At 44.2% G+C, this 23,423-nt stretch overlaps 1 protein-coding gene across 7 annotated transcripts in view; it reads right to left on the reverse strand.

The window, feature by feature from the left end:
• Positions 1 to 23,423, reverse strand: part of IQSEC1 (IQ motif and Sec7 domain ArfGEF 1) — a 283,278-nt gene that overhangs the window by 159,462 nt on the left and 100,393 nt on the right. For 2 of the 7 annotated variants that reach the window (XM_088171722.1, XM_088171721.1), the window contains exon 3: positions 6,414 to 6,500. The exons of 3 other annotated variants lie outside the window; for them this stretch is intronic. In XM_088171722.1, coding sequence (XP_088027848.1) covers positions 6,414 to 6,500 — 87 coding nt within the window. Of the gene's footprint in view, positions 1 to 6,413; positions 6,501 to 14,828; positions 15,201 to 23,423 lie in introns of those variants that run through there. 2 more of the 7 variants (XM_088171717.1, XM_088171720.1) reach the window with 1 other exon arrangement.

Below are 23,423 nucleotides of genomic sequence, written 5' to 3' on the forward strand. Positions count from 1 at the left end.
AACTTAAAGCAGCCTGACAGAGACTCTCACAACAGCTGCCCTCCCACCCCACATCTGGGAAAGAAAAAATCCCCCTGGGCTGTGCCCTCCACACCACACAGCAACAAAACTCACACTACACCTCAGGACTTATGGTACCGTTTATTTTAGTTGAAAATAAAGGGTGCACTGTAGGAATCTGTTTACAGCTGGGTGTGTTGTCAGCACTGGGAAGGACAGAGCTGTGGGGAGGCCTGGAGAGGAGGCATGGCTCAGACTGGCAGCACGGGGTCCCACGGCATCCGTGCAGTGCCAGCCCAGGCACACGGAAAGGGAGGAGAGGAGAGATGGGCTGCATGGACACTGACTGAGCCCAGCTTCGCTGTTATCTTGAGGATGGGCTACTAGACCCCGAAGGTGGACAGCAGAACTGGTGCAGGACATTATCTTCCCTGCCAAGGAAGAGGAGGGAGGGCAAGAAAGAAAAGAGACAGAGGAAGAGAATCACAGGGAACAGCATTAGGAAAATTCAGCTTGAAATGTGTTTGCTTCTGTTTTCAAATCCACAAATACTGAGTTGTTTGTAAGCACCACCCAAATAACCCATTTCCATCTCAGAGACAGGACCCTCCACAAAGGGAACAGCCCAACAAGCCAAGGCATGACTTAAACTCTCAGAAAAGCACTGCTTTGAAAGGGCCACTTCTTCTTTTCCCATTAGAAAAATTACATTAGGTGGTCATGTACATACCCAGCCTAATGTGGCCATGGCCCCTTTATTTTTACCACACTTAGAACTTCCCACGGGTATTTTCAGTGCCCACATTCTGCTGGAAGTGCAGAACAGATGTATGCCCCTTCTGTGGGTGCCTCACACACACAAATCCTGGTGATGACCAGGTCTGCTCTCCACTCCCACCCCCTCCCAAGGTGCAAGGAAGAGCTCTGTCTCCAGGAGTTGCCAGCATCATGAATGGTGCCACGAGGCAGGAGCAGTTTGGAATACCCACATCTGTAATGCTAAAAGTGCTTTATGGCAGGGAAGGAGATGCTGGCGTGGCAGGAGGCTCCAGCGAGGCCACTTCTGAACCAGTGACACAACCACGAGGGGTCGTTTCCTTGAAAGTAAAGAACAGGCTAGAGGAGGAGGATGGAAAGGAACACAATGAAGGAAGAAAAACAAGAAAATCCAAAACCAAATTTCAGGCTATCCTGCCAGTTCTCCTGATTGTGCTCAGGAACACAATCCACCATTTGCACTCCCTGCATCACACAGGCATCAAGTGGAAAATTACAAGTATTTCTCTAATTATGCCAGCTTTCCTTTGCCATAGGGTGGGAGCACAGATGCCTTATGTAATCAGCTGAACCTCACACTGACTTAGGGCAGGATTTGGTCACAGTTTGGATCTGGTTTGCTCTGTCCATCTGCATCCTGCCTCTCTGGGCAACGTGCTGCTGGTCTGAGCAATGCTGCTCTCACTCCTTTGCTCGGTTTGAAAATTAAAATACCATCAAGCTTTTATATCTATGCATATTCTAGAGAGTGCTTTAACATGCTGAGGTATACAGCTAGGCAACTGCAGTTAGAAATTAGATCCCTATTCAACATTTTTTGGGGTAGAAAATGTCAATGAATAGTCGTTTCAGTACTAAAAAGAATTCTGAAGTGCAGCTCCTTCAGATAGGTCTTCACCTGGGATTAAGCACTGACTGGAAGCTACCATAGGATCAGGGATTCTGCTGCAGGGTGTGGGATGTCTCTAGAGTTGTTTGTAGGGAGGACACAAGAAGTATTTGCTTTGTGTCTCAGGGAAGAGTACAGTGCCCAGCAGTGGGGAAAAAAGAAACTGAGAGGTGCAAAGTACATTTATCTATAAAGGGATATTTTTCATTTTGGGGGTATAAGCTATTTCCCAGTTTTCCCTGGCTGTGCTAGTGTGTAAGAATTCCCACTGTGCTCTTGAGAAGAGTTAAGGAAAACCAAACCACTCCAATACATGATAGAAGCATCTGAAAGCTCAGCGTCGTTTCAGGGGGAGCCTCTGTGTTAACCAGTTATGGTGGCAAAACAGCTCTAAAGCCTCCCAGGGGCTCAGACAGAAAGAAACGGCACAATCAATCCTTCTATCATCGTCCACACAGTGGTTTGTTGCATGTAAGCCAACATTACCTGGTGAAACAAAGATTCCACATTAAAATTTCACACAAGTACAGTATTTTCAGAATGATGGTTTTACCTCCCAGAGGTGCTGATTAAACATTAAGCAGGCAGAGACTGCAAGAAAATGATGGGGTTTCTTTGGTACTATAACATCCTTTGCATTATCATTTTGTTTTCACAGGTCTCACTGGGGAAAAAAAAAGAAAAGAAAAATCTCTAGCTTCACGATTTAAAATATGGTCTTTGGACATGATAAGGGCATCTAATTTGAGATTAGAATGATGGAAGGTAGAGTGGATGGAGACAGGAATGAGTGAGCCAACATTTCATGCAAATCAGAAGGAGGAAATCACAGTTATGAATAAACACATCAGATGGAAAGATGCTCAGACATTAGTGGTAGGCAAATCTGTCCACAGTTGCAGTTTGCATACATCAGCCTGTTCCATTCCCACCCAGGGAGTGCAGACAGGAATAGGGCTGGATGTCCCCAGCACGGGCACTTCTGGATGTGGAATTTTGCTGCATGTGAGGTACCTGCACAGATGGGCTGGGGCTCTGACTGAAGTTTGCCTAAAGATGTGTCACAGAATCCCAGACTGGCTTGGGTTGGAAGGGGCCTCAAAGCCCATCCAGTGTCATCCCTGCCATGGCAGGGACACCTCCCACTGTCCCAGGGTGCTCCAAGCCCCAGTGTCCAGCCTGGCCTTGGAAACTGCCAGGGATCCAGGGGCAGCCACAGCTGCTCTGGGTACCCTGTGCCAGGGCCTGCCCACCCTCACAGGGAGGAATTTCTTGCCCATATCTATTCTAAACCTACTCTCTGTCAGTTTAAAGCCATAGAAAGTGTGTTTAGAAAAAGCTGGGAACAAACTCCCTCAGACAAGACACAGAGGTGATTAAATTAAATTCCCTTTCTCTGAATGCCATCTTATCTCTGGGCTTTGCTCAGCTCAGGTTCCAGCTCTGACACCCCTGAGATGATGATGCAGCTGGATCAAGCCAGAGGCTCATCAGCTGAATACAGGACTACCTGGATTTCTACTTTTGGAAGCCTCTCCGGGGTGTCCCACGTTCCCTTTACTTTGCCCTTCACACTAGATATGAAATCTGCATTCCAATGGTCTCTAACAAACCCAGAGCAGCTCCTGGAACCTTCCAACCAGAGGCTCTGATCGGGAGGCAGGAAGGGGAAGGGAGGCAGAGTAGCCAAGCTACAGACATTGCTGGTCTATTTTTTAATTCCCAAACAGAAATAACCCAAAAAGAGCAAGCAGAGGAGGCATATGGGCAAACTGGAACCCAGACAAGTATCTAGCTGGAAGGACACGACATGCTCAGGCTTCCCAAGACTTCCCTTATAATAGGAGAATGCAAGATAACTTATATTATTTCTGTCTCTTTTGAGCATTGCAAAATGAGTGAGGGATTACTGCAATAGATGCAGTTATTAAAAATGCATTATTTCCCTATTAACAATTCAAAACAGATGCCAAAGATCGTCTCGACTAGAAATAAAACTGCTGGAGTGAATAAAACATCCAGCAATTAGCCAACAGCAAATCAGAGATGCTCCAGATTTCACTGTAGTGCATTCATTAATTGCTTCTTTCAGAGCAAATTTAATTTTTAATTCTGGGCTACAAAATTAATCCCTCTGTGTATTTTCTAAATAAAGCCTCAAAACTGAAGCCAGACCAAATCATCCACGTCTGTTAGTTTTGTTTCTAATGATTTCTATTTATAAATTGATAAATGGGAAGACTAAAAGCTAAATTTAATACCATTATGTGTATGTAGAAATGCAAAGCCCAATCCTGTTAGAGCTCTAGTAGCTCATTTTCATTCACAGCAATGGCATCCCCATGTACAGGTCCTGTACAAAACCAGGTGCATCATTTGCACTTGACTCAGAGATGCAGTTGTGGGGATGGCAGTTTGGATATAACAACTTCAGAAATAGAAATCATGGGTACACCAAACCAATTCCTGCCAGGAGGCTGACTGTAACAGCCTGGCTCCAGCACAGCAGCACATCTGTGAGCAGGGACAGCACTAACATCACTGTGTAATTTCAAATTAAATTCTATAGACTACCATTTTCTATTTTGCAGCTCTCTTTTATTCTTCCCAAGAACAGAGTGGGATGTGGGATGAAGGATAATTTGTGTTGGAAGGGGCTTGTGGAGGTGTGGGCAGTGCAGTCCTTGCTCAGAGCAGGGTGCAGCCATGGTGCCCCGCTGGGACAGAGACCCCAATTCCTCTGCTGGCCTCTGTTCCAACGTTTGACCAAGCTCCTGCTGAACCTCCCTCTCTTCCTACCTTGTATTTAACTGGAATTTTCTTTACTGCAATTTATTTTGGTTGCCTCTTGTCCCTGGGAGGCACTGGCTGCAGCTTTTCCACATTCTCCAATTCACAGAAGCCCAGACTGGTCTGGGTTAGAGCCACGGGCAGGGACAGCCCCCAGTGTCCCTCCAAGCCCCGATGTCCAACCTGGCCTTGGACACTTCCAGGGACCCAGGGGCTTCTCTGGGCACCCTGTGCCAGGGTTTGACAACTCTTTCAGTGAAGAATTTTTCCCTGGTGTCCAACCTGGGCCTGCCCTGGCCCAGCCTGAGGCCGTTCCCTCTCCTCCTGTCCCTGTTCCCTGGAGCAGAGCCCCATTTCCCCCGGCTGTCCCCTCCTGTCAGGGAGCTGTGCAGAGCCACGAGGTCCCCCCTGAGCCTAAACTTCCTTGAGAGCAAACCAGGCCAGGGATGGGCTCCTTCCCACGCCCCTGCACCTGCAGGTCCCACAGCACACGCCTGGGCTCTCTGAGAGCTGCACAGCCTTCACACACCAGAGCAGGGAATTCCTGTCCTCACTGCACAGAAAATAAACCCTGAAGGAATCCAGATTTTTCAAGCAGGAGGTTATGCTGCTCTAAGCTTTAATTCCAGAAGAAATATTAGTGATAAAAATAACATCCTACATGGAGCAAGACACTGCAACATTCAAGGAACAGCTGGTTTTCCCATCAACATCCCTACAGGAAGATCCTTAAAATTAAAGCACTATCAACTAAGGACATAGGAAAACTAAAAGCCTCACTAAAAAGGCAAGCAGGGAATCTAAGAGTTTTCAGGCCCTGCTCCTCACCAAAGGAATATTGAGCTGTCTTACAACTCAACTATGGACTCACCACCACCAAATAAAGGAAGGATTCTGATGGGAGAAAAAAACCAAACACATAAACAGATGCTGCAACGTAAACCAACAGGGTGAATCCAAGCATGCATGGTTGGAGGTAACTACAGGATGAAATATTCAAACCAGAAATATGTTTATGCATTTACAGATTTAGGATTCATTGTTTGCTTTTGTCTTTCCTTATTACCCGTGCAAAGTGATTTTGATTTTTCAGCACCAGGCTTCCAATATTTTGATATTAATATTATTCATGAGCTGGCAATTATCACTAAGTTGATCACTAATAGCAGAAATAAAAATTCAAGACAATATTTTCCATGGCATGCACAGGTTTTTAACAGTTTTCACATATCCAATGACTTAAATTAGCTGCCCTTTGATGCTTCTCTAAGATATTACAATAAACACTGGCACTGACAATGAATTGTACTATGGGATGTAATTGCTGCTCTCCACATTGGATCAAAGAGAACACATAGATAGTAAAGGAATCTATGTAAAAAAAATAAACATGTAATTTTGATATATTCAGGGCAGACTCTGCTTGGCATTGGGAGCCTGAATGTGTTTAAAGCCCCCTTGTTCCATTCAAATTCAAGGCAGTGCTGAGCCCTGGGCAGGTCTGTGCCTTTAACCTTCAGGGGGTTAAACACGTGGATGAATTCCTCAGCTACTGGCATGGAATAGGCAGGGGTGGAAAAAAAAAGTATCAATATCCTCCATAAATTATATAAATATTTCAGCATATTTGTCATGTGAAAGCTAAGCCTGCACCTCCCTTCTCCCTGCCTTTGCAAGCCCAGGGGGATGTGCCTCTTAAAGCATATGACACTCATTTTACTGAGTAATTCCAGAGTGCCTGAGAGAAGGATTCCCTGCAGTGATGGTTCTACTCACAGCTACCCTACAAGACGTCAAAAATACTGGATATTTATTCCAATATTCTTGTTTTGTTGGTTTGTTTTGTTGTTGTTCTTTTTTTTTTTAAACTTAAGCAACTATTGCTTGTCTGGTGTCACATGGCAACATCAGATCTCTGTCCAAAAAGCAGCAGTGGGTGGAGCATGTCTACTCTTACCTGTACTCTGAGTGTGTGGCAGGGACAGCTAGCTGGGAATGGTACAATGGAGCTGGACAGCAAAACTGGTGCAGAGTATTTAAAGACCTACGACACAAGGAAAAACACAAAGTCAAACCACCAGGTGTTGAGAAAGGGGCTTTTGAGGGGAAGGCAGGTGCTGACAGGAATATTGGAAACTCACGAGAACGGTGACTGAAATTTGAGGCACAGCTGTCAATTCTGGATCCCAGGGGACAGAGGGGAACAGTCCCAGGTTTTAAATGCACACATCAAAATGACGGTGAGGAGCTGTTGCAATGAAGAATCAATCAAAGGTTTGTTGCAGGATTAAGATCAAATGCCAATTTAAGGCTTGGGGTTTGCCTTGTCATGAGGAAGGAAGGCAAAAGCTGAAACACTGAGGGTTAAAATCCTTATGGAAATGAAGCTTTAGGCTTGCATCTTACTCTGCACCAGTCAGGCTGTTTTCTGTTTATGGAATTAAAGCACTGAATTCTGCTCTGAATGAGGAGGGAGAATGCAATGGACATGGACAGAAAGCTTTCTTCAAGCCCAGCAATTACAAACATATTGCAAAATAAACCATTTGAAAATGTGAAAGAACCCAAGTTTCACCCATGTTTCAAACAATATTCAGAACTGTGCAATAGCAGTTTAATTGCTGTCATTTGTTCTAACCCAGAAAGAAAACAAAAAAAATCCTGCTTTACAGCACAAAGATATTCTGCACCCCAGATCATTAGACTGGTATTGTTTCACTAAAACAAAGAGGAGTCACAAAACCAGACAAGAGGCTACATCTGAAGGAAAGCTTGGGAAATCTTTAAACACCACACAGCACACGTCCCCCCTGTGTCCCTAGTGTTAGTGCCAGGAAACATTAAACAAGGCTCAGCACAGCAAGTCCTCTGTAATAAATCCACCTAATCAAATTTCTCAGGACACGGCATTCTTCTAGGAAATAATAAAAAAATAATCAATATCTCCTAGCTCTTTGAGTGGGCACCTGTGGAAGAGGGAGCCATTAAACTGAAAATCCTCATTTAACTTGTGAGTATCCAACCTGACAGTTAACCGAGGGTGAATGTGTGTGTTGGGGTACACAGATGCACTTTTTAACGCCCCCATCTTTCTCTAGGTGTTTTGATAGAAGTCTCAGAAGATTGATGCTGATTCTTCTGCATCCCTGAGGCTTAAAGTGAATCCTGTGAGGTCACTTTCTTACGAGATCAAACAGAGTGGTTAAGCAAAAAGAAGTCAGGCTTTGTTCAGGAAGGAGTAAGTTACTAATCCCTAGGAAAAAAGACAAAGTCAGCCTGTTCTGACTCCTGCTGCCAACACTGTGTCAGCAACTGCAGGGCCAGGATCAGTTGGATTTTCTGTTTAAAGGTGGCAACTCCTGTGAAGTACTTGAGCCTTTGGAATTACAGCACAATCCAGACACAAGGCACAGCATGGCATGTACCCTGCTAACACCTCACAGGGCACAGGAACTCATGGGGGCACCTTCAAACCCCTTGGAATGACAAAAAATTCAAAAGAATGGCAGTGAAAACATTGATGGGCCATATCAAAGCAGCCAGGACATGCCAAAGCTGGATTTTGTGACAGGGAAAGCACACAGTATTGCACACAAGTTGCTGCACTCAGTCCTGGGGCAGCAGGCACGGGTCTCACACTGCTCACGTGGAGGCACTGCTGCCTCCTGCCTTGGCATACCTGCTTTTTCCAGTAGAAGCAAAAGAAGGAAATGGAGCAAACCAGAAGGAGAGTGCTCCAGATTCCATTCCCACCACTGTTTTTTTCCCACACAGATCCAGATCTCTCTTTCTTCAGAGAATTAACCAGTAAAATATGAAAGAGTATGAAAGAATCTCTCTGGATTCAGCTCTGCTCGACAAAGCTTTTTGAACAGTTTGCTCCTGGCTCTTCCAAAAGGATTCTGCCCACAAGGCTCCGTGAACCTGTCCCACTCTGACCTTCCTGGGTTCCAGAAGAACCTGAACAGTGAGAGGGAAGCTCTCCCAGTGCTCTTGGCAGGGTTTGTACTCACCCGTGGCACAGGATGGGGTCAGGAGCTCACCTGCCCCGAGCTTCTGTTCCCAGGTGCAGCAGGAATGTAACACTCTGTGAGACCAGATGGGAGCTGCCACAGGTTTGGAGGAGGTCCCTCCACTGTCCCAGGGGTGCAGGAGGTGACACTGGTGACAGGTTTCAGCTGCAGTCTGGGGCTGAGGTGCCCCCAGTCCCTGCTGTCCAACACAGCAGCTGCATCCTCAGACAGGGTCTCTGTCCCACCACAGACAGAGGAAACACGAGCTCTGGGCTCTGCCCCGAATTTTAAAATTCAGGAATAGCTTCACTCTCTTTGGGTTCCTCCAAATCTCACTGACTGATATCAGCCTGACCATGGTGAGGCTCAGGCTTTACAGCCCCTGACTGATACTAATTCTACCCAAAGCAATGGGGTAAATCTGCTGATGCAATTTAAGATCCATATGTGGCATTTTGTGCCTTCACTCACCTGCCAAAACAGCACTTGCAATCATTTACCCCTCTGCAATATACCAGAGAATGTTTAAGGTTCCAATCACCCTTTTTTTGTTTGGCTTGTTTGGAGTTTTAGTAATTTTTAAAACTTCATAGCTATATGTTGCAATCAGCCTTCTACACAAGTTTGCATTCATGCTAGAATTAATTTACTGATTTTTAACACCTAAAGACATCAGAAGAAACCCATTTCAATCATTTGGAGGAGAATTAATCACTTTTCCTGTTCACAGTCTCACAGATACTCAGCCCTGTGAAGATCAGTTTCCACATATGCAGCTGATGTTCTTCAGAGGATTATTTGGGATTATAAAGAGAGCACAGGCACTCCAGCACCAGCACAAGACAAAGGACTGAAGTTATAAATGCTGCTTCTGCTGATTTCAGTTTCTGGCCCATGGCTGCAGCAGCCCAGTGCACGTGGAACTTTGGCCATTTCCCACTTCCAGCTCTTCCAGCTTCCTTACAGCTCTCCCCTTGTGAGAGTAGATTAGCCCACCAGTAAAACCAGAGCTAAATCTGACCCAAACCCTTGACATCTCCTTCCCCCAGAACAGGAGAAACCCAGCTCCTCCTGGAGCACGCAGACCCCAGGCAGGTGTGGCTGTGCCTCTCACCCCTGTGGAAATCCCACTATGTTTGCCATTAGAATCCACTCATTTTAACAGCACTTTCCTGCCTGTCAGCAAACAGAAATGACCGTTCTTTTTAATCTTCTGGTTTTAGAGCTTTGCTCAGATGTACAAATAAAAAGAAATCAATTACTGGTCATCACATCAAGCCACAACTATTTCGTTTTTCTTTCATTTTCTCTTGCATCCCCAACAAGCCTCCCAAACTCAGCAGACAATTTTCTCAATATTGGGTTTTAAACAACCTGGGAGAACAGACCACGAGGCCATTAACCTGGAATTGCTTTTGCTCTAACAGCTTATCCTGTGCTTTCACAATGTGCTGGGAGCCAGCAGATGCTCCTGGCAGGACTGGAAGCCTGGAAGCAGCTTGTCCCCTCTCCCTGCACAGGACACCGTGGTGAGCACAGGACATCCACCCACCCTTGATTATTCCGCTGCTGTTGAATTTTCAGCAGGTGCAAACCTGTGAGCAGGTCAGAATTATAAAACCATCATTGTGTGGGAGCTTCTTCCTACAAAAGCTTCCAAACAGAAAGCCTGAGACTGAGGGAAATTGGAGCAGGAGCACAGCTGGAAGGAGCCTTTCTGGAGTTAATGATGTGGCTGATGAGAGGAGCTGCTCAGAACCCTCACTGCCCTTTGCTGCTGCCCTCTCCCAGAGCCACGACTTCATTCACCATTCCTCCTCTGCTCTGGAACAACAATCTGTTCTCCTCCATCTGTCAGGATTCTTCCCTTTCTTCTGGCACATTTTTCCATAAAGTGCATGTTGCAATGACTATGTGGAAAAAAATAATCCCAGCATGGGCTGCTGTCCTGCCTCGGGCCCCTGGTGCCTGTGTGCACCCATCCTTCTAAAATCAACCTGGGAACAGCAGGAGGGGCAGAAAAATTCATCCCCTTTTTCAGCCCATTCACTCCATGTCAGCTGAGGTAGCCAAGAATGGCTTGTTTGATTGGAACTGTTAACAGGAATATTTGCATTTCCCAGTGTTTTATCCTGTTGAAGAGTAACGTTATTTTACAAGTTGAAATTTTCTTTCTTATGTTGATCCAGAGTTATGGCAGCAACTGAGATTAGAAAAGACTGTAGTTAAAAACTAATAAAGTCTGTCCTGTTCTTGTTTAATAAATCTAACCCTTACTTTCATGAGGAACATTTGAAAAAGGGGTGATGAACAGTAAAAGCCGTAATAATACGGACTCCCATCAACTCCACTAAAAGCTTGCTAATTAACAAGTTTATAAACCTGCTATAAGGACTTCTAGAATGAAAACCCTGACCCAGGCCACAGGACAACTTTCTGGAAAGCACAGAAAGCAACAGGAAGCTTTCCATGGCAGCTCCCATTGTCCCAGCCCAGGTGTGACTGCAGCTGTCTGTGGCTGTGGCCACTTCAGGGTGATTAAGCACACGACACATTCGTGTTTCCAAGGACAAGTTCCTACTGTTCTTTACCCAAAATACACAAGGCAGTATGGTTTTGGTTTTTGAAGCAGCACTGAAAAACTATCTCTTTTTTCCTATTCATTTCACCTCACTGCATGTCCAGCAGTCTGCAGCCAAGCACGTCAAGGAGAGGCTGTGGTGGCACACAGAAAATATTATGGTTTTTTCACGGTGTTGTTATTATTAATTAATTTCCTGGCCCACACTCTTTTGGATGGCAACCCCACAACATTAAATGCTGCTATTGCTTTTATGGTTGGATACATAAAAACCTTACAGTTCACAGCAGAGACCACCACACACTGCAGGAGAACCACAACTGCTCCCTCCATTCTCTGTGCACAGAATGGCTCTTCGGGCACAGCTTCCTGGGCACCAAATCCCAGGGAGGCAACAGGACAGCTCCTGGCAGGTAAACACCAGTGTAATTACTCTGCATGGAGTTTGAGAGTCAAAAACCCACCCACATATCACAAACAGCACAGCCATATGTTGCAGAGCTGCTCTGCTGGCATCTCCCTCCTTCCATTTCTGCCTCCCCTTCCATGCAATAGTCAGAGCCTGATTAAAAGCATTCTAGAATTCCATTTCCTCTTCACAGAAATGAAAGATGTTTTCACCAGCAACAAGGATGCTCAATAAAACCTGCAGTTCCAAACCAGCAGCACACACAGTCCAGAGTACAGACCACTGAATTTTGTTCCAGAATTCATCAAATTTGGTTGTCATCAAAATGATTTAATCGCAGCATTTGTACACGGCACAGCAGAAAAGCAGACTGGGAGTTCTTGTTTGGAATAATGCTTCCCTTTGTGTATTCCCAACTCAAGTGCCCACAGCTGGATTTTTCAATGGAATCATCAGGCACACTCTCACTGACCTCTCCTCCATCAAAGGGCCTGCAAATAATTATCATCTCCTGGGAGAATGGAACCACGACAGGCCCAGCATACTAAACAAGGAACAGCCATTATTTTGTCCCATCCTAGAATACAACACTTATTAGCATAACAGAGAATTATAAATAATTAATATAAACTTTTTCTGGTTTCATGAAAATGCAGTACCAGCCTACACAAACAGGCAGGAAGGATCCTCCTGCATCCCTGCCCAGTTTGCTCCAATCCTGGGTTAGCTGGAACTAGGGTGAATTTAATTAAGACTATTAATATAGACACTTGTAATTAGAAAAAATTCCTTTTAAGTCTTACTAGAACCCCATCTATGGCGCAGGGTGATGTAGAATAATTCTCAGGACTCATGAGATGTACTTGTGTCAGTTGTGCTTACTGGGAGCTGTCAAAATCTGTAGAAAAGATCCCACACAGTCCAAACACAGAAATTAAGAGCAAAGAGACATGAGAGAAGGAAAGTATCTTTTAGATTAAATCAGAGAGTGGCTATATTCAACACATCTTTTCTGTATGTCCCACATCATTAAATCAGGTCCCAGAAATCCTCAAGAAACTACAACTCCTATTACAGAACACAGCCACATTTATAATCTCACAGAGCAATGTCCATAGCAAACCCACAGCTGAGCAGTGCCAGTTATACATATTGGATTTGCAGCTGATGAAAGAGGCAAAATAGCAAAGCACAAAGAATGAAATTACCCAGATACAGCGTGAGAGATTTACACCAAGGCAAATCCCGTTACTTAAAACAATGCTCCAATGACATATGTGCTATTCAGTGCAGCAGCTGAAAAAAAATGCTTTCACTAATCCAAGTAGAGTGACACTGGTGTTTAGCTTTTTTTACAACAGCAACAACCACGTTTTCTACACTTTAAGATGAAAAAGATATTTTTATCTTAAAAGATACTTTCAATGGCAAAGATCTTTGGCATATATATATTACAAGAATATTGACAGAGTTATTATATGTAAGGTTTAATCTGAAAACCTACTCAAGCATTGAAGAACTGGTGTATAACAGTTTAACACACATTTTCAGTACTGAGAACCCTTAGTTTTAAAGAACATGAAGATTTTCTATACACATGTGTTCTTAAGAGTAAGTTCTTTAAAAAAAAATCCCAGCTTACATTTTCCTCTTTCCAACAACCAGCATCAGCGCTCTTACACAGGAGTTAAACCACAGAATTACAGTAGAAGGCAGAATCCACATCTTGTTTTCTACAGCAACGTGCTGAGGTGGGTACAAGATACCAAAAGTGTAAGCAGCAAAACAGGACAATCCTGCACAAGATGGGTCTATAAATAAGACTGCAACCTCACTGTTAAAGACAGCAACACACAGGGATTAAATATCCCTTACCCCTACATGATAAGCACTGTTTGAAATCCATTCCCTGCTGAGAGTTACAGAATCCCCAAATCCCAGGACCCAAATTAAAATGGAGTCTAACACAACAGAACTATTTTCTCATGGATAAACACACAGCAGGATGTTTCAAGCTGATTCATGCATACCTGGAAGGATGCAACCTGTTCTTCAAGTTTACTTTTCTTATTTCAACTTCCTACAAAAGGCTCTGCATTTATTTTGATTTTAAAACATTTCAACTTAAGCATCCACCCCCTTCAGCACAACACAAAATGCTCAAGAAAACTTTAAGACAGATTCTAATATTCTTTTGCTATTCTGTTTGAGGAGTTGGGTTTTGAATGGTTTTATTTACTCTGCCTGTGTGTGGATGGTGCTGCTGAACATGGAGCAGATTTACTCAAATCAGGGAACTCAGAGATGCTGTTAAAATAACTGGAAAAGGGTGGGGATGACAATTACATGTGTTTCATGCAGGATCCTCTGGAAACCCCGAATTTAACCCTAAAGGGGGCGGATGGTTAACCAGGGTTCAGAACTGTTCAGAAGTACAGCCATTCCATGCCCCTGGACTGAGAATGAGGAAAAATCCAAGGGCCCATCCTTGCTTGGTCTGGTCCCACTTGGAGCAAAACCCCTGTGTGTTCCATCCATCCCTGCCTGGTTTATGCTTGTTTTGGAGCAAACCACCTGTGTGTTCCATCCATCCATCCATCCATCCATCCATCCATCCATCCATCCATCCATCCATCCATCCATCCATCCATCCATCCATCCCTGCCTGGTTTGTGCTTGTTTTGGAGCAAACCACCTGTGTGTTCCATCCATCCCAGCACTGGCATCGTCCTCCAGAGTGTCCAAGCCCTGAGCCACAAGCCACGGGCTCAGCTCCCACCAGGAGCTCCTCAGCCCACAGGAGAATCAGCTCCTGTGTCTGACCTCAACCCTCCAGAAATTGCTCCAGGGAATAATGATCAATGAATGCACCTTTATGTTTTGATCAGCATAAACGTAACAACAAAATCACAGCGACGTTTTGCCTCCTCTATATGACACTGCTCAAGGCTGCACTGCACGTCCTGCTGTTTGTATTTCTGTACTGAAAAGACAGATTGCACTTTAATATGACAAAGCATTCAAACAAGATGGAAGAGAGATCCTTGACTCATCACAGACAGAATTCCTAGCACCCTGCATTGCTGCTTGGATGCACAGTGAAGAGTTTCCTCATTTTTTTCCCTGCTAAACATAGATCACTCACTTTATTACACTGTATTTTAAAACACCCATATGCACAATCATCATCATCATCATCTAAACATGTTTAATATACAGAGCATTCATCTGCCAAAAAAGGTAACACCCTAAAAATGGTTAGTGGAAAGAAACCTACCCAACAATAAACTGATCACTACTCCCACTTCTGGAATCCTCAACACAGAAATCAGAGACGTGATGACAGATGAAGAAGGAAAAGGTACTCACAAATAACACCTTCTGCAAGCCATCCTTGAATGGGGGGTGGCCTTGGTATTTTTATTTTCTTTCAGGCAATCTGAGGTAGAAAAGCTCTTTCTCAAGGAAAAAAAAATGTAAAAGAAAAAATCACATTCACAGATTTTGCATGCTCATTCAGGCTCAGCCACGGTGGAACATCACGGATAAGTAAGCTGGTGATGTAACCGGCATCAAACACTGCATCAGATAAACCCAAAGGCTCTACAGGGTTATATTTTGCAAAGCCAAAAGGTTTTTCCCAGAGAGGAGGTTTAGCAAGCATAAACCAGCCACGCTGTCCTCACATTCCTGGTGGGCTCGCTTGCTGCTTCCAGAAAAAGTCCCAAAGCTGTATTTATTATTCAACTTCATCACCAGGAAGAAACAATATGCTTTCTCATTTGATATTTAGACGGAAATATCAAAGCACCAAATGTTGCATTTTCGAATGCACCATCTCTGCCTGCTCACTGTAGTACAGTCCAAACCAAGAAAAGGCCATTGGTCCTTTTATCTCCATGGAAACAGCAGCATCTGTGAAGACGAACGTATTCCCTCCTCACTGCAAAGTCAATTTATAGTCACATACTATGACATAAACTGATAAGACAGCAAAGCTAATCAGCAACTAGGAGAAACAGCAACCTAAACACGAGATTAAGCTCTTGCTCATGAGAATATTCCTCTGTGTACAGCATTTCTCCTGTGAAAACTGCAGAATTAAGAAGCAAATCAAGCTGTTCCTGCAAGCTGCTGCAGGTTGGGGATTTGTGAACTTCCCAGTTTGGCTAACAAGGAGAGTGGCTGAATATTTTATACAGTCAGCTTCTGGCTTGAATCTCTAGCTATATCCTAGTAAATGGGAAGAGATGTAAACAAAGTTGCTTTTTGCAAAAAAATTACTGAAGAATTATTACTCCAGTGTTACCTCTTCCCTGCAGGAGAGCTGTCATCTTTAATAGCAACAGCAGAGTGAGAAGTTTCATAACTCGACAGGCGACTGCCTCCCCATCTCCCCCCGTTTTAGCACCACCAGTGGTGCAAACACTTCAGCACAATCCTGCTTGGGCTCTACAAGCCTCCTCTCCAGGGAAATTATCATTTCTGCAGGCCTGATGAGTCACCTCCATTTGATTTTATTCGGTGGTACTTTGTAAAAGAGAAAACCAAAACGAAAAATGAAACCAAGAGACCCCACAGAGTACAAAAATGTGCTTTTTCCCTGCCCCCCTGAATCCTGCCCAGCTCTGTTGCTCAGCACTCAGCCCTGACGTTCCCAAGCCAAGCTTCCTCCCTTCCTTCATGAATCAATATAATGACCATCTGCTCACATTATTAAGTTAAATATACACCAGAACACACTGATGAGGGCAGCTCATTTGCCATGGTCAAGTGATCAGCTCCATGGCCAGTTGTCCCATTTCCAGAGGGACAGGGGGCAGTGGGCAGCCAAATCCTACTGATGCACCTGTGCAGCTCCCAGGGCTCAAGGGGAGCAGGAACTGCCAAAGAGGCTGCAAAACTTAAATAAAATTAAAAAAAAAAAAGGGGGGGGGGGGGGGGGAGGCAGGAGATCTTTGGTCCAAACTGATTTGCAAACGAATTAAGGTGACCTAATTGCAGCCTCACTGTACCTGGAGGAGCCAACAAGGAAGATGGTCTTATTTTAAAGGGCCTGGAGCAACAGGACAAAGGGGAATGGCTTCAGACTGACAGAGAGTAGGGACAGACAGGGAGAGATGGGATATTGGGAAGGAATTCCTCCCTGGGAGGGTGGGCAGGCCCAGCTGTGGCTGCTCCTGGATCCCTGGAAGTGTCCAAGGCCAGGTTGGACAGAGCCTGGGGCACTGGAAGGTGTCCCTGCCCATGGCAGGGGGTGAAACAAGTAAAGTCCCTACCAATCCAAACCACTCCCTGATTCCATGATTCTGTCTAGCAGAGGGGCACTTTGGTTCACAGAAGTAAATTTGATGGTAATTTGTAGAATTGTCAGAGCAGCCACAGCCCTTAAGTCACATCAGCATGTGCTGGTGCCGTGGAATGCAATGAGAAACCAGAGGGGAAGCAAAGGTCCCAAAATTCCCCATTCCCCCACATAACTGACCTGTAGGGCTTGGACCCAGCATCAACACGTGCTCCAGCAGGATTCATCTCACGAAAACTACAATGAAATAAATGTCCTCTTGATGTGGTGCTGCCCACCCAGCAGAGTGAGCTCCAGGGGATCCAGCCTGGGGTGGCCATTCCCAAACATCTTGGTTCCCAAAATCTTTCCTGGGAGCTTGATCCTGTAACTCCAACCCACATGGGCTCATGGCACAGGTCGGGCTCCTGAGCAAAGTGTCCCCATGTCAACTGGAGGCCTGGACTGGAGCATCCATACCTTAAACACAGCTGTGCAACCCTGAGGGGCACTGACATGATCACAGGTACCTGTCAGCTTTGAAAGTTGAATTATCTTTTGCACAAATTAAGATAATTCAGAGAAATACAGATTAGATGAGTGGTTTTTTCTGCTGCATGGCCTAAAGGTATCTTGCCTTCCAGGGAAGCTTTATAATGATTCAAACACTGCTTCATTTTTAGCAGACACCAAATACAGGGCACTGGAAAAGTACAATTTCAAAAGGTGCTTGTGTGTCTTGAATTGCATGTCACAGCCACCAATACGTCACATAAATGATAAATGCCTGCTAAGGAAACAACACCATTCCATAAAGAATCCCATGAAACAGCTTTCCAAGCTATTGCAAGGTCAAGTAGCTCAATCACCAGTGGCATATGAGGAAGAAAATATACAGGGTTGGCAGCTTGGTGCATTCTTCTGATTCTAATTCCAGTTTCTGCAGATGTCTGGCAGTGCCCAGGTCAAATGAAAAGTGAGGAATGATTTACCCAGGTATTCAGAAACGTGCTCCCTGGATGATAATCAATCCAGATCAAGGAGGACAGGACAATAGGAAGCTTTTCAATGCATGGCATTGTTGCTTGTGTTTGGGACAGGCTTTCAATTTAGTTTTAGTTTTTGGAATGGTGCGTCTGGATAAAATAACTGAGGAAATAACTATCTGGCTCTAAACTCACCTCAGCTCCACAGTTCTATTCAAGATAATGGACTCATTTGCATGATTTCTGTTAAACACTGGCTTAGCCAACATATCTTCAGTTCAGTCTCCCTCAGCTCTCCCCTGGAACAATGGGAGTTGGGCTGATGAGTAAGTGTGGGATAAAGTCTGCCCACGGCTGTGTCTTAGCAGAATGAACTCAAGTGTTTCACAATTGATTGAATACTACAAAGTGAGGAGTTAGTAACTGCACAGGCTGTTTAGACTTAGATTTAACTTTTAAAAAGGCTTTTCTTTATCAGAAAAATGCAGTAAGTAGGGCAGAACTGGGGACACTGGAGCCAAGTCCTCCCCAGCACTACAAAGTCAGCTCAGCAAGACATTTGTACAGTCACTTGATGTCACTGTGTGAAAAGAACTGGACATAAAATGCCCAAGTCATTATCCTAACCGCTGCAGAACCTGGAAGTATTAAAGACAAGGACTGTGATCCCACTGAAGTGCCTGGGAAGAACTCCACAGGCCTCAGCACGGCCAGGCTGTCACAATAAATGTCCAGTGGTACTGAGTGCTCTGAACACTGACAGCCTGCCAGCAGCAGTGACCTGCACAGCCACAGAACTAGCTGTCCCCAAAACCCAGTTTTCTCTGCTGACGCTCCTGTTCTGTCCAAAGCTGGGAGGAACAAACAGATCACCTGAGCAATACCAAACACAGAACATCATTTGTTTGGAATGAGGGCCTGAATTTAGCTGCAAGGTTTTGAGACAGACTATCAAGCAAAGCCATTTGTTACCAGTTATTATATTTTCATGTTTATTATTAGCATGTTGGTCTCTGCAGGATTAAGTAGTTTCACTACTGAGTCATTCTAGAAAGCCAGAGCAAAGGCAGTTTGTGGTTCAGGTTCTGGGTGAGGCCACATGGGACAAAGGACACATCCCTGCCCCTGCCCAGCAGGTCTCAGGCCATCTACTCAAACACGAGATGAATGCCAGCTCCTCCTCCTGACTCCTGCCTCACTCATCCCAAAACAAAACTTTACCCTGCCTGGTCCTGACACAGTCCCTGGACTTTGTTATTTTGAGTTTAGGAAGCAAAAGTGGCTCGATGAGCATTACCCTCACACAGGACACATACAGGACACAAAGCTGACCACCATGGTGCTCACACAAGCACCTTGTGACCTTAGAGACCATTTTTATAGCAAAAAACTTCAAGTACAGGCTAAAAACTCCCACATCTTCCCTTTCCCATCTGAGACTGAACTATGTCTTGGAGCTCTTGGAGCAACCTGGCCTGGTGAAAGCTGTCCCTGCCCAAGGCAGGGGTGAGACTGGATTGGCTTTAACAGCCCAAACCATTCCATGAGTCCATGTCTGAAATCCTGTGGAGGCCCCAGTCAGCTCCTGAGGAGCAAGACTGCCACAGGGATCCACATCACATCTGTGGCCCCTCCTCATCCAGGCTGCTTCCAGCCCCCAGAGCCCCAATTATGTAATTATATACTGCTTATTTCTCTGGGCACTTGTACTTTTAATGCACAAAATGTGTCTCAGAGTAAGAGTGAGAACCCCAAAGGCAGCAATAGAGAATAGCAATAGCTGGTGCTTGGGATATGATGGGAAGGATGCAGCTCCTGCTCCCTTCCCTGCAGGCATGTGTGCCCCTCCGTGGAACATTCACTGGCTATTACTGCACTGATAAAAAATTGAAACTCAAAGCAAAAGTAAATAGTTGTAGAAGAACTGCCAAAAATGTCTCAGGCCAGAGTACAGTATTTTCATTTTCTATCATTTTGAAATATTCCTCATGAGCATTTGTAGTTCTGTCTGAAGCCTCTGAATAATGTTTTCCTACTGTTTATTTCAGAAAGATGCCCAAAGCTTTCACTGGAAGCTGCTTCTAATTTTCAACTTGGTTGTTACTGATGAGCTGATACACATTTGCTTGTGTTGAATTTCCTCTGCAATAATTTTATCCCTGAATGTTCTGAGCTTTATATAGATGCTAAATGCATTTATCTATTATATCTTATGTCTTACATACTTTCCATTTACCCTTAATATAGTTAGAAGTAGTTATTAAATCTACTCCTTGACCAAAATGAGGCCTCAGCTAAGCATCATTTCAGTAGTTGCTGAGTGAATTTTACTGTCTCTCATCACATACAAAAAAATCCTTTGCAAGTATTAAACAATGCTGGCAGCAGTTAGAGTTGTGGAAAAAAATCTGTGTTATCACTCACAATAAACCCCTTTTCAACTTGTACCCTGACATTACTATTAAAGCATTCTTTGTTTCCTGCTAAACAACTTCAGCCCCAAGTAAAACTGCTTCCTTTTAAACTACACTTCAGAACTCTGTTAAAACAAGGCTCTAAACAAGTATTTATATCTCCCCCCACCATACAGAACAACTGCTTTTAAAAGGAAGGCTTTAAAAAATAAAAATCCTTCCTACCCAAATTCAAATAATTTTGCAGCCTTCAGTCAGCCCTAAAACAAACTTCAACTGAAAATGCTAAAATGCTTTGTATTAAATTGATAACCTTAAAAAGATGTCTCTGTTAAGACTTTATGTGACATCTCTCAGACCCCTTTTGGCACCTCTGGCTTGTGCAGCTTTGCCCTGTTCCTGGTCATCCAAGCTCCTCGAGCTCCTTTGCACTGCACTTGACTCTGAAGAAAGGATCACTTCTTTAAACTGAACTCTCAATTAAGAAATTGGTACATTTTAAGGTAAAATATTAAATCCTCATGTTCTTGAGGCCCTTGGTACACTCCTGACCTTTCACTGGGTAATACCTTAACTGTCCTAAACTTAAAGGCATCCCATAGATTTGTTCTCTCCAAGATATTTGGTTCCCTGGTGATGGTAGGAGGTGGAATAAGATGGGCTTAAGGTTCTTTCCAACCCAAACCAAGCTGGAATTCCATGAAAACTCCAAGAACAAAGAGCAAATACAGAAGAAGTCTATAAACTTACAGTTTGTGCATGACTGAACAACAAAATATTGAGGAAAAATCCAGGACTGGAGTGTTTCAGACACAGGCAGTGCCAGCAGCAGCAGGAATCCCTGGAACACAGCCTGGGAACAGTGTGGCCAAGAAGCCAGGACAGGGTTTGGGACTGAGTGACCAGCGGGCACCTGGCTGCTGTAAAACCCCACTGCTGGGGAGCCACACTGCAATGGGGACCTGGGGAGCAATCCTGCTTCTGCAAGCCTGGCAAAGGTTTTTAATTGCTTGGGTTAATTTGATATATATTCCTTCTCCTATTCATCACAAAAGTACAAAATATTTGTTGAGATCCATTCCTTCATCCTCTGGACAATGGAGCTGAAAATGCAAAATCCAGGAGGGATTCTCCTGCATGGACCTTGCAGCTGCGAGGTGATGCAGGTACAGCACCAATAAAAGGGCCAGCAGCAGAATAAATCCTAATGAGGATTTAATTAACGCCTGTTCATCGCCTGGTCTCTCAGTGAAGCCATATCTGCCACCAGAAGAGGTTTTACAAACACTATCAAATTAATGGGCAGTGTAATCATTAATCACTGCAGAAGAGGTAAGGGAAGTCTCTAGCCCAGGATACCTCGTGGCACTGACACTGCAGATGCTTTTATCCTTTAATGTGTTTTTCTGACCTAACCCAGAATTACAAAGTCATTTACCCAACAATTAGCTAAGCCAGAAAAGCAGTCAAATGGGCTGCAAATGGATAAAAGAAGTTCAGAAGTGTTTCCTATATCCTTGGTGCATATTAATCATGTATTTTATTCCTAGCTTTAAACTCTGACTGCAGCTGCTGTTCAATGGGTCTTACATAACACACCAACATTAAATTTATTTGTTTCATCTTTTCTACATAAAAATAAGCTGGGATTTTAAGATTATTCCTTTGCATTTATTTTCCATGAAGGCATTTTAACTATTTTATCCTTAATTGTTGCAATAAAAATCCATCTTAAGCATTTTAGATGAAGCAAAAGCCACAAATTAACAATCATTAAATTATTTTGGCAACCAGACTCATGGTAGATTCCACAATAAGAGGCTGAAACTCCATTTTAGTAACAAGACTAGCTGGAATATTTGCACCAGAATTATTAGCTAGATGTTCAGCAGATCAATTTTATTAATTAAACAGGCAAGACTGAAGACAACTGATGTCAATAAATCTGTCAATATGTTAATACAGACACCAGTGCCACCTCTCTCCACAGAGTAAATATAAACCAAACCCCAGCTGCATATTCCATGGATGCAGTGCTGACTGGAGCAGGAAGTTATCATGGAATTTAAGTTCCCTACAAGCTTATAGGAGAATATGAGGATGAGATAAAGAAATCCCAGATGAGGTTTTGAGTCACCTGATTACCATGCCCCAAGGGACATCTCTAAGTCATGCATTTGCTGCATTTGTTTTTAAAATGTATTTTAAACTTAGAGGAAGGTCAGCAAAGGGATTTTCTGAAATGTTCAGCAACTCCTAGAATATGGGATGACACCAGTTGGATGCTGTTTGCTGATGGAGGGTCATCAAGTCAGTAATTTCAAATAAGAACTTTCCAGTGAAATAATCACAGAGTCACAGCACAGTTTGTGTTGCAAGGGACCTTAAAGCTCATCCAGTTCCACCGTGGGCAGTGACACTTTCCAGTGTCCCAGGTGGCTCCCACCCAGCCTTGGGCACTTCCAAGGATCCAGGGGCAGCCACAGCTTCTCTGTGCAATGGGGAATGAATTTCAGTGCTGGAGGAATGCAGGAAGAGAACAGCTCACAGCAAGGCTGCACTTGAAGTTATAACTTGCAGAAGGAGAGCAATAGGATATCCAAAGGGGATTTCTAAGGAGAAAAAGCCCTGTCAGTCAATACATGACACACATACAGAACCTGTGTGATGGGCAAGAAAACTGGAGCAACTGCACAAGGAAAAGCATCTGGAATATTCTCCTCATCTGTTATCTGCAGAAAAAGCAGGGGACAGATGCTTCACAGCTGAATCTGCAGAACTATAGCAGATTTAAGACAGGAACTATTTGACAGCTCTAAGACAATGGAAGTTTCAAAAAGCCCACTTGTATTGCCTAAAGCACTCAAAAGCACCAATATTCAATGTATGCTCTCAGTGCCTGCATTCTCCTGCAGGCTGAGTGATTTGAGATGAGTCAGCTGAACACGAGAATCCAAACAACATGAGCCTGAGCACATGCTGCTCAGAGCTTCCACAACAAACCCACAGCACTCTGCTTTGAGACATCCATCCAAACACCTTCCCCCCGAGAGCCCAGCCCACACCCCAGGACAGCAGCACGCCAGGCTGCCTCCTCTGCCTCCCCACCCAGCTCTGCTGGGTAACACAGACCCACACACAGAACTTATCCTGGACTTCACAGGGGACAACAACAGCTCAAATCTAAAGGCATTTAACTCTCAAAGTTTCCTTCCAGCAGCATTTCTCCACTACACACTAATACATTTAAAAAAAGAAAATTAAATTCACTAACACCCTT

Source organism: Sturnus vulgaris, chromosome 11 (assembly GCF_052056855.1).
Source record: "Sturnus vulgaris isolate bStuVul1 chromosome 11, bStuVul1.hap1, whole genome shotgun sequence".
NCBI lineage: Eukaryota > Metazoa > Chordata > Aves > Passeriformes > Sturnidae > Sturnus > Sturnus vulgaris.